Below are 11257 nucleotides of genomic sequence, written 5' to 3'. Positions count from 1 at the left end.
GAGGGCTGTAGACTCCTTTCCCTTGTGTCAGAGCATACCTTACTCGAAGCGTATCACAGCTCTACAGACAGTAACAGCGGATGAAACCCGTGATTGTGCGAGATTGCGGTTCAAATGATATATATGATTCTCCGTCTCGTCTTTCTAAGTGGGATATCATCCATCTTAACTAATTGCCATCAAAGATCGCTCCCACCACAATGCAACGACCTGTACACAGTCCTTGCTTTTGAAAACCCTTTTTACCACCGAAACAAAAAAAAGACGAAAAAGAAGCCGACTGAAAGCACAAAAAGATCCCATGTCTGTCACAAACGAACAGCCCCCGCGTCTAGAATCCGATGGGCACGGAGAGAGAAGAGAGAAAGTACAGCCAAGCTGCCGCCTCCAACTACTAAAAGCGCCATTTTCCTCCGGAGTGTGAGAGAAAAACTATGGGTATGCTTGAAGAATGATCTTCCGCCAAGCTTCTTGAAAAGCTCCCCGTCCTGAAGCGCCGCCTGATATGCTGCAAAAAAAATTGTATGACGCCGAATATATCTGATACTGTGAAAGCGCTCGAACGACAAATCAAACCCCTGAAAAAGCGCGAAATGATGGATGGAATGGGAACAAACAGCTCATGATGCTACTACTCATCATCATCCATCCGGACCATCAAAGCCCGAGCTTGTGCTCCTCTGCCCAGCCTTCTTTGACTGCGTCTTCTTTCCCGGTGCGCCGGATGGCCGGCCACGTCGCTTCTTGGGCGTAGGAGCGCTGCCGCCGGAAAGACTGCCTTTCCTCTTCCTGCCTCGAGCCGATCCAGGGGTACGTGACTTGTCGCTACCGGACTCATCCCCTTCCTCCGGAGTCATATAGCCACCGGCGTGATTCGTAGCATCGGCCATCTCCTCGTCATCACTGCCGACTTTGTGCTCGCTGTCGAGGGCGACGGCTTGGCAGAAAGAACGACATTGCGATATCATGCTTTCTCTGCTGTCGAGCGATGACATGATCTGCTCGCTCTGCTGGCCGTATTTGTCTGCAGATATGAAATTGGTTCGGAATGGTGCTTTCAGGTGCTGGTCCTTCTTTGCCTTTGCCTTCTCAAGGCTGTACGCGCGTTTAAGCCAATTGCACGTCTCGAGGATGAGACTCAGGACCATAGAGGCTGCTGTCAGGTGACGCAATCGGTCCAAATCTAGGTCAGGTACCGCTGGAAGATGTGGAGGCTCTGCAGTGGCAACAAGTTCGCCATTAGGCCCCGGCTGAGTTCCATCAAAATCTGTCGCAGTAGACTCCGTCGTGGCCGTGACATTGGCCAAGTCTGTTGGGGCTGGCGCTACCATTGTTTTAGAAGAGAGAACCTCTCTCTCGATAACCTCTGCAACTATCGTACCAGTCGAAGAAAAGATCTTGAGCAAGTTGTCGGTCAGGGTGATCAGTTCGATGTTTTGTACGTATTCGGCGGCTAATAGATTCTCCAGGACATACTGAGGGAAGTAGAGATCCTGTGGCTCGTCGCCAGTCGACTGAAAGTCATCAAAGGCAAATTGGAGTTTCGTGGCGGCGACCTTGAAGAAGTCTTTGCGCACTTTACTACTTGCTCCCTTGATGATGGAGAAGAGATATTTCAGCTTCGGAATGGCAGCCTTGTCTTTCTCAAACTTGGCACCTCGCGAGTTGCTGAAATTGTCCATCTGGTATTGATACGATTGGAGCACACCTTTGTAATACTCTTTCGCAACGATACTCTCGTGCTTCTGGTGTACTGACTCGTGTTCCTTGAAGACTGGAACGGCGATGGAATCCTTATCGGATGTTTCCAGAGCGATGAACGCCGGAATGCATTCATTAGGTATAACGAGACCTTGGCGACTGATGCTGACAAGGATACTGACAGCTACCGGGGCTCGGTCGTCCGTAGTGGAGAGCGCTATGTGTTTCACTGGCTGCAAGAAGTTGCGCGCCAACGTTGTAATGACACCATCGTTGTCGCTGGCATTGAGGGAGGTCCCCATACGCTCGGCACCTTGCACAGCACCCTTACCAACAGCTATCACCGCCCCAGTCTCGGATCGTTTCTCTTCAGACTGGAAGAAATCTCTTAGAACTTCAAGAACGGTAATGTCGAGTCCGCTACTTGAATCCTCAAGCGCTTTTCTCATGGCGGAGAGAACGTCATCACGATTCAGCTCTTTCGGTTTTCTCAGGCTTATCAGGCCGATTGCCTCAAATGCCGCAACTCTGACCTCCTTGTCGAACTTGGGGGAGGTTCTGGGGCAAATTTCGTCCACGAAAAGGCTCAACACTGAAGCGCCCTTCCAGTGAGGGAATCTTGTGCGAAACCTCTCCAGGTGAGGCGCATAATCGTGAGCATTTCCGAACACACCGAGCAGTGTCAACCATTTCCTGACCTTGCTGGAAGGATTCGACGGCTCGTTTTTCTTCAGATTGCTTATTACGGAGCTTGTAATGTTTAAGCATTTCTGTTGGGTACTTGTCAGGTATCCGGACAGGATATCCATACAGATAGCAACCTGGCGCACGGCAACCTTGGAAAGCCTTGCGAGAGAGTCACCCAAACTCTTGTCGAGGTGTTCGAGTAGCGAGTCCTTGGACGACGAGATGAGCGTCTTAAGAGTGGCATTGAATATCTCGACCGTCGGGAAGAAAAGATCTGCATCATCTAGAGTCTGTATATTCTTCAGGAATGGAGTAAGTGAGTTCAATTGAGGCCGGTTTAGCAACTGCGGATTTGCCTTGGCAAACACGGCAATGGCCTTCAGAATTGATATTTGGCGCTGAATACTGGTGTTTCCGCCGAAGCTCTCGAACAGATTGGCCACAAGATCTTTCAAGACATGGGCATTCTCAGCTCTAGATTTTGATTTCTCGTCCAGTAAACTGTTGATCCAGATACCGAACGGTTTGACTAGCCAATCGTCCTGTTGTAAAGCAGAGACGATCAACGTGACATTTGATTTGAAAGTCACATTCAGGCGAGCATCTCGTGCACCACGGAACGGCGAGATCCAGAGTTCTTCGAGAGATTCCTTTGCAAGTTTGACAATAAGCTCTTCAAGATCCAGGATTCTGTTCATAAACAGCCCGGCAATGCTAGAGCGCATGTCCACATCGTCGTTCCTCTGATAAATATCTTTCAGGAACCGCATGCAGCGTTTCTTCGGGTTGGCGCTGGGATCAACACGAGCCTGCTCGATGAGCTTGCTGTACAGATCTTTGTCCATGGTACGGTCCTGCGAAAAACAAGTCTGCAATAGTTGCAGAGCAGTGTCGCGAATTTGTGCTGATGGGTCTTCATATGCCATCCTCCTGATATAAGGAATGACCTTCGGATTTTGCGTCAAAAGCAGAGGATCCTTGATAGCAAGACGCTCCAAGGCCTTCAGACCCCGATTCTTGGTTGATGTTGAAGTGCTCGCGCAGGAGGCCAGAACATGGGTGAGAATCGTTGGCAAGGCACTACCAAATTCGCTTTGCATAGCAACCACGGCAGCTGCGAGATTTGCATACGATTTCGGCACCATGGGGAACTCGAATTTGTATGTCAGCCATTGTGGATCAGCCAAGGCATTCCTCAAATGCTGTGCTAAAGCTGCGAATTCTTTGCTGGCATCTTCCTTCTTGGTCTCTTCAAGAATACCAGCGGCCCAAGTCGATAGGAAGAAACCACGGCCACTATGCAGGCGTAGATCTTTAGTAGTGCTGCCGTGTATATACTCAATGCAGAGTCGATACGGCCCTTCGAACGCGTAAAGTTCACCGGGACCGACATCATTGTTGATAACGTTCTCTCCGAGCTGCGATAGCTTCGCTGACATTGGAGACTCACTTGGGTCCAATATGCGTGTGTCTCGGCGCACAGCCTTTTGCAGGTCATATATCGCGCCGGCCAGCTGACCCATGATATCGAGTGAAAGGGTGCGGTTTGCGACTGGGTAGTTGTCGTTGGAGTACACGTTCAGAGAGTACCCACACACAACGCGTAGAAGTGTCGTAGCTCCGGGCCAGTCGCAAGAATCAAGAACAAAGATCGCGACTAAATCCTCTACGAACAGTTCGAGCAGCTTTTGATAAGGCGAGTCTCCGCTTTTGCTTGCTTCCAAAGACCTCGTAAACATATGTCCCACTATTGACTTGGCCATACTGGTGGCAGCAGAGACGAGCGGGTTTACCATAGCTTCGAGAGAAGGTTTTCTTGAACTTTGCTGCACCGCCTTGGGCTTGGTCGTCTGGGGCATATCATCATCGGATTCGCCATCGGCATCAGAGTCCGAGACATTTGTGGCTGCTGTATTCATGTTTTGTCCGACGTCACTATTATAATCACCTTCGCCCAACGAGAGAGTTTCAGACGCCCGATGGGGTCTTGAGGCACTTGACTGCACGAATCGGATGAATAGCGCGGTCACCACCTGGATTGTACAGCCTCCGGGTGTCTTGAAATGTCTGGCCTGCTGAGGCGTGACCGGGAGTGACGACAGGGACGAGAGAACGTATCGGACGATTGTGTCCCTCTGTGATGGATAGCATTGAAAAAGGCCGGCAACAAGGTCCATTGCACGTTTTCGGAGCAATTCAAACTTCTGAAGACCCAGAGGTGCATTTTGTTCGCTGCTTGCGTTTTCCACAAACAGGAGCCGAATTGCCAAATCCTCAACCGAGCTCCTGACTTCTTCATTGATTGTCATGTTAGCGAACAATTGCTCGAGCATCTTTAGCGCATTTCCCACTCGCATGAGGACGTTTGGGAGGTTCGATTTTGAGTCCTGGATAGTCCTCATGATGTTGTTGCCAGCGCGTGTGTGCGATTCCACTACCGGTATGATCAAAGTGTCCAAGGTGTGCTTGACCGCGGCGATGACTGCCTTGAGCATTTCCTCGGGGCAGAGGGTTATGTTGTTTCCTGCGGCGACCATGATTCTGAGGAGGACTTTTACGGCTTCTAAGCCGTCATTCAGATCCACCACACGTGTGTCGAATTCTGCAATCTTGTCCATCGACCAGTCATCAGAAACTCGCAGGTCGATCTCAGGCACTGATCTAGCGTAGCCCTCGCAAAGCTTTTGTGCTCGCCGTAGAAAGTCTTCTGACAAGTTTCCAAACTGCTTTTCCTTTACCACCTTCTGCAAATGCGAGTCTAGATATTTGAGCCCTTCTGTGGTCAGTGTCTGGGTGTCTAAACCATCGACACTGATGGTTGTCAAGAGTCTGGTAGCGTTCGCCGCAGAATGAGCATCATCCCCGGCATCTTCCAACTCAAAGACCTCCTCGAGAAAGTCCTCGAGTGCCTGCACAGTCACGTCTCGCGTTTTGGTCCGATCCTGGGCTTGACTAGTGTCGTACTCGTCACGACGTTCTTGCGAAAGAGGTTCGTCCCTGGATTGGACCATCGCGTCGAGCTCGGGAAACTTCTTCCATTCCGAGCGTTGAGAGGGGTTCCATTTGGGACCAGGCGTCAGAATCACCTGTGCTTGCCCGGGTCTGATACTTGGTGCCGGTCGCGGCACGGGTGCCTGAACCACAGGCTGCACAGGCTGAACCGGCTGTACATGGTGATTCGGCTGAACCGGCTGCACAGATTGAGGAGTGGAGGATCGCTGTTGTTTAGTAGGCGTTGCGGACGCTGAAGCTCGTTTGACGGGAATGACAACCATGCCAATTGGCCTCTTCGCAGGGCTGGGAGTAGACGGCGAGCCCTCTGACTTGATCTTAGGTAGAACCGTGGGCGTGCTTGACGAAGGGTGATGCTGTACAGTGGGGGTCTTCTGCGGAGCCACCTGCGGTCTAGCAGGTTCAGAAGCTCCTATATTCTGCTGTGAGGGTACCCTGTTGGTGTGCGTTGTAATTGCCCCATTCTGTTCAACTCGCTGTGTTCGGACGGCTTGAGTAGGAACCTGTGAGACTGGGGTCGAGCTTTGACGGCTCTTTGTGTTTCCATTCGCTTGAGCAGAGGGCTGGTCTGGTATCTGTTAGCTTTTTTGCGTGACCTCCAAGAGTGACTCTTTCACATTTATGTCGAATGTTCGTAGCGTTCAGGACGGTCCGCGCGAATTTTCCCAATCTGGGGTTTGTTGGTGCAGGAGGCTTCCCATTTGTAGTCGCAGTTGTAGCCATCATCGAAGCGTGCTGGTGAGGTTCTTTGAAGACGCTGTGAGGGTTAGTCCTGCGTAGGTTTGTCTGATGTATGCAAGCCTTACTACTGAGGAGTGTCGCCGGACTGTAGTAGCCGTTTGAGATCACTCAGGGTCTTCTGCAGCTTCTCAGAAGTATTTCCATGAGCATCTATCTCATTGTCCCAAGCTTCAAGACTACGATTGGCCGCTTGACGTTCGGATTGGCTGGTGAAGATTGACGTCCTGCTTGAAGGGACGGCAGAGGGATATGCTATAACATCTGTAAAGTGTCAGTCGGCACGAGCACAACAAGTAGGGTGAAGTTGAGTCAAGTGAATATCCGCCCGGAAAGCACTCACCAGGACTGAACGGTGTTATGGAGCTGAGGGGAGTGTACGGTAAAGCTTCCTCCACGGTAGGTGGTCTAAAGGGTAACTGAGCCCCATACTGCTGATGAGGCTGCCCGTTCGACTCCATTTTTGCCAGAATCACACAGACATCTGGGAGCGGCGCAAACTTGTATAGATTCGTCTACAGCCGCGAGCAGCTCAGGTAGGGATTCGAAGGATCTGAGGTCTGTCAAGATGCCATGGTAGCCGGGCCGAAAAGGACGACAAAGGTGGAAGCCTGACGGCGCGCAGTACAACAATGCGACGCACGATTCGATAGAGCGAGAGCGATATGAAGGCGAGGGTAGATGTGCATGCGACAATCATATACTGATGTGATGCTCAGACATTCCAGTTGAATGGGTACCTTGGGTTTCCCTCGCCGCACGCCTGACCCACAAACTCTTGGCGGCCAAGGTCCAAGAACTCCGCATCTCCAAGTCTTCTCCTCCGAAACAAGATTCTCATAACCACAGCAAGACAACATGGCCGCAATCGGATCGCTCGTGTTCTGCACCGACTGCGGAAACCTTCTGGATAGCAATACCGGCCATCAGAAGGCTGTGCTGACATGTACAATCTGCGGCGCATCCAATAAGGGTCTGTAACAGAAAAATTTCGCTACGACAGAGAAAACAACGTGCTGACACCGCGTAGATACGTCTTCGAAAGTAGTCACCACGCATTCCAAACCGTCGGCATTCCCGTCTGCACTCCGGGCGAAACGGTCCGAAGTCCAGACACTGGCGGCAGAAGACATGCAGACGGAAGTCGTCGTCAATCAAACGTGCGAGAAATGCGGCCGCGAAAAGGTGCGCTACTACGAGCAGCAACTGCGCAGCGCCGACGAAGGCAGCACAATCTTCTACATCTGCGACTGTGGGCACAGGTACGATGTCTATTGTATGTTTTACAGCCTATGATCTAACTTTTGTGTGATTGCAGATGGAACACCAACAACTGAACCAGATGGCCACGCCGTCAATAATGCTTCCTTTTTTTCTCGATACCCGGCGAGATCGCCACAATGTGTTCTATGCCGCCTGCTGTACACTCGCAACCGACGGTATCGTAGAATACTCCAAGGCCCCGCTCTTCTCAAACTCGGCCATGTCCAGGGCCACGACCACACTCTCCCTAACGACCTGCTCGGGATCATCCAAGAACCTCCTCAGCACCTCCTCCACCCCGTCTTCCTCGCCCAGACTGCCCAGCGCCTCGGCAGCCTCATGGCGGACCATGCTCTCCTCTTTCAGATCACTGAGCGTCTCGATCAGGCTCGGAATAGACGCCGGATGCGACAGCTGACCAAACACAAAGGCGATCTCGTGGCGGAACAGCGCAGACGGGTCCGACAGGCCGCGCGCCAGGGCATGCACGGCAGGAACAGCAGTAGGCAAGTCGGGCGGACTGGACAGATCGCGCAGCGCAAACATGGCACGGTAGCGCTGGAACAACGGCAGCTTCGTATCAAGCAGCGTGCGTTCGAGCGCAGGCACATCCACGCTCGCCGTCTGCGCAAGGGGGGGCGCCGGGTCAATGGACACAAAGTCACTATCGCAGCACGCAGATTAGCACTAGCCAGCCATATAGCAAAGCACACCATCCCAAAACATGAAGAGATCCAATATACTCCATCACATACCTCGTCTTAATCTCCTCCTCCTCCTCCTTCCCCCCCCTCCCAACCTCCCACTCAATCCGCTCGACCGCAATCTCACACGTCTCCCGCACAACAACCTCCTCGCCCACCCGATCGCGAAACGCCCTCAACAAGCCCACACACCCCACATCCCCAATCGCACCCAGCGCCTCCGCCGCCTCATGCCGACACATCGCATCCTCGTCCACATCCCGCAGCACGGCCTCGAGATACGGCACCGCGGCCACGTTCTTGCTCTGGCCCAGGCAATACGCCAGTTCGTGCTTTAGCAGCGCAGAGGGCGAGGCGAATGCGGCGGCGATGGCGCGGATGGCGGGCGCGGTTTGGGCGGTCGGTGGGTGCGTGCTGGCGAGGTGTTTGAGGGAGAAGAGGGCGCGGAAGCGGTGGGCGAGCGGGGTGGATTCGGTGGTTAGGGTGTGGCGGAGGGAGGAGATGGTTGGGTCGGTGTCGTCGTCGGGTTGGAAGTGGTCCGGCATGGTTGTTGGTCTGTTGGGTGGTATGTGGGAGGTGGTTTGGTGTTGTGTATGTAGCTGCTGCTGCTGCTGAACTTTTTCTGTGAAATTCTGGCGGGGTTGGATATGCGGAGCTCCAGACCAATCAGAAATCAGGCGCAGATCTAATCACTTGGCGCTGCCCCTGTATAGTATCTGGTGATCCGGGATCGTCAACATCAACGTCCCAGATCCTCCATCTACATCCGCGCGCGATCGGGATCTAGCAGAGTCCGGACATCCTACAAGCACACATATCCAGAGCATTCCGACGAGGCAGAAAAATTCGTGAAAGTATGGCCGCGAGTAACGTCGTCCTCATCCGACGCGCCGGAGGTATCACCGTATCATAGACGCATAGTATGCCCATATAATATATGCACAGAACCGCAACACATTCATTAAATTATAACACCCAATAACTACAAACCCCGAACCACGCGCGAGCAAAATCTCACCAAAAACCGTTCAAAATGCAAACAGAACCTTTACTAATACACAGATCCGCTCTACTATCACGAGCGAAGTCCCAATGGCCAGCCATATCCGCTGCGCCGTTGGTATATTACGATCCGGGCATTAGCAGCCGCAACAGCAAGAGCAACAGCAACAGTAAAACCAATACAAGCGTCAAATATACACAATCAGATGTCACCTTCGATATACTCCCGTGTAGCGCAAAGCTGGTTCGTTACATTCAGAGCAGGGACTCGCTCGCCGCCCTTGACCCCCTGAGTCGCCGCCCCTGATGACCTCGACTGGATTCAGATAGAATTCAGACTGGATATGGATGATTCGAAGCGTGTGGCCGAGCACGGCAGGTGGACTCTTTCTACGCCACTTTTCGGTGCAACTGGACGATACTCTCTGCGTCGGTGTGTTTAGGGGTGGTCGGTGTGTGTGGATATGTGGTTGGACGGAAGCGTGTGGGAAAGGAAGATGGTGTTTTGGATGTAGTGTAGTGTGGGCGTGTTTGGATGAGGATGTGGTGCTAGAGCCAGGGGTGGTGGAATAGAAGGAGGTCGTCGGATGGTGGAAGATATGATGGGTAGGATGTCGTCGATGTGGACGGCTGGAGCTGTCGGTTGTTGGTAGCTCGTGCTCGTCCGTGAGGTTGTTGACGAGGAGAGAGAGAGAGGTATGTGTACCTGAAATCCCGTCCAGCTCGGTCTGTAACCCCTTTCCGACCTCTTCTCACTCGCTCGCTCACCCGAAGCATCTTGTCATACGACACAGCACCTCTCAACACTCCCAACGTCACAGTCACATTTCCTCTCATTCTGCACTCGTCATTCTTCATTCTTCATTCTTCATTCATTCAAGCATTCATTCAATCATTCATCCCTCATCCCATCCACTCCCCCCACCTTCACCCCTCAACATCCCTCCACCCAACCCCCCTCTCCCTCTCCCTCGCCCTCCCCCTCCTCCCCCTCCACACCCGCCACTGATCCCCAAGCTGCCTCTTCAAGCCCTCATTATACCCATACGTAACCGCGTTCGCCACACCCACAAACTGCGTCGTGGCCTGCAGCGCCGTCAGCCACAGCGGCGACTTGCCCGCCGTGCTCTCGACCACGCGGTTCAGGATGCCCGGGATCCACAGGATGATGTACATGGCCGGGTAGCCGTTCAGGAGCAGCATGCGCTTCAGCTCGCGCTGGCGCGACACGGCGGCGGAGTGGGCGACGGAGGCGTTGAAGCAGCGTGTTGCTGTCGATGTCGTTGTCGTTGTCGTTGTGGTTGAAGCGCGTAGTTCAGGTGTAGCGACAGCAGCAGGACTCGCAATCCCAATCCCAATCCCAATCCCATCACCCACGCCCTTCGCACCCACACCGCCCATCCTCACACCCACATCCTCCCCCTCCCCCTCCGTCTCCACCCTCGTCAACCCAACCACCTCCTCCACCCCATCCACCACCTCCACCGAAACCCCACTCGACAAACTCAACCCCCCATAAACCCGATTCAAATGCACATAAATAAACGTATAAATCCCGACCGTCCCCAGCAGAATCGCAATCCGCCACCCATGCGTCAGCGCATACCTCTCCAACAACAGTTCCTGCCTAATCCAGCACCAATTCCCACTCACAGGACCAAACGCCCCGATCCCCAGCGCCACCGACGCCGTCGTCAGCCCAGGCACCCACACGCACACGCACACGCAGATTGTCGCCGCTGTGCTGGGCGCGCGCAAAAGCCCGCCGTTTGCGGCCACCCCGCCGCGCTTGATGGTCCAGAGGACGGCGAGGGAGATTGCGATGATGCTGAAGTCGATGGTTTGGATGGTGAGTTGGTTGAGGAAGCCGGAGGCGGTGCAGAGGCGGCCGGCGGGGATGACTTTGCCGTGGCGGGCGAGGACGGCGGCGCCGGAGAGGACGTTGGAGAGGGCGTTGGAGAGGTCGGCGATGAGGAGGTTGAGGATGAGGGCGTGGCGGAAGTGTTTGGAGGGGGGCGGGAGGATGGTGTAGCAGGTTATTATGAAGAGGGAGGCGAGGGTGGAGCAGAGGCTGCCGATGAAGGTGGGGAGGGAGACGGCGAGGGGGACGGGCGGCATTGTTTTGGTGGTGGGTGAGTGAGTGAGTGAGT

General features: G+C 53.5%; 5 protein-coding genes across 5 annotated transcripts; 2 read left to right on the top strand and 3 right to left on the bottom strand.

Moving 5' to 3' along the window:
* The first annotated feature begins 15 nt into the window (after window positions 1-15).
* EJ05DRAFT_142041 (uncharacterized protein) lies at window positions 16-566 on the top strand. Its single transcript, XM_033739243.1, has one exon. The coding sequence runs from the start codon at window positions 115-117 to the stop codon at window positions 490-492; it is 378 nt and encodes a 125-aa protein (XP_033596906.1). The 5' UTR covers window positions 16-114; the 3' UTR covers window positions 493-566.
* EJ05DRAFT_142040 (uncharacterized protein) lies at window positions 567-6831 on the bottom strand. Its single transcript, XM_033739242.1, has 4 exons — window positions 6482-6831; window positions 6207-6402; window positions 6018-6157; window positions 567-5968 (listed from the first exon to the last, which is right to left on the bottom strand). Exons 1-4 carry the CDS (start codon window positions 6597-6599, stop codon window positions 642-644), a joined length of 5781 nt encoding a protein of 1926 aa, XP_033596905.1. The 5' UTR covers window positions 6600-6831; the 3' UTR covers window positions 567-641.
* Window positions 6832-6996: 165 nt separating this feature from the next.
* Window positions 6997-7475, top strand: EJ05DRAFT_489166 (uncharacterized protein; the record flags this gene model as incomplete). The annotated part of the gene is made up of 3 exons (XM_033745767.1): window positions 6997-7111; window positions 7169-7400; window positions 7457-7475. The coding sequence occupies 3 exons, from the start codon at window positions 6997-6999 to the stop codon at window positions 7473-7475; spliced, it is 366 nt and encodes a 121-aa protein (XP_033596904.1).
* On the bottom strand, window positions 7454-8659 carry EJ05DRAFT_479431 (Deoxyhypusine hydroxylase). Its single transcript, XM_033744669.1, has 2 exons — window positions 8157-8659; window positions 7454-8065 (listed from the first exon to the last, which is right to left on the bottom strand). The coding sequence occupies exons 1-2, from the start codon at window positions 8648-8650 to the stop codon at window positions 7546-7548; spliced, it is 1014 nt and encodes a 337-aa protein (XP_033596903.1). The 5' UTR covers window positions 8651-8659; the 3' UTR covers window positions 7454-7545.
* A 1375-nt stretch (window positions 8660-10034) lies between these two features.
* On the bottom strand, window positions 10035-11225 carry EJ05DRAFT_513931 (uncharacterized protein; the record flags this gene model as incomplete). The annotated part of the gene is made up of 1 exon (XM_033748483.1): window positions 10035-11225. One exon carries the CDS (start codon window positions 11223-11225, stop codon window positions 10035-10037), a length of 1191 nt encoding a protein of 396 aa, XP_033596902.1.
* Between the last annotated feature and the right edge of the window lie 32 nt (window positions 11226-11257).

This window comes from Pseudovirgaria hyperparasitica, assembly GCF_010093815.1.
Source record: "Pseudovirgaria hyperparasitica strain CBS 121739 unplaced genomic scaffold EJ05scaffold_16, whole genome shotgun sequence".
NCBI lineage: Eukaryota > Fungi > Ascomycota > Dothideomycetes > Acrospermales > Acrospermaceae > Pseudovirgaria > Pseudovirgaria hyperparasitica.
The sequence above is the reverse complement of the archived record's forward strand: the minus strand, read 5'-3'. Positions and strand labels throughout refer to the sequence as shown.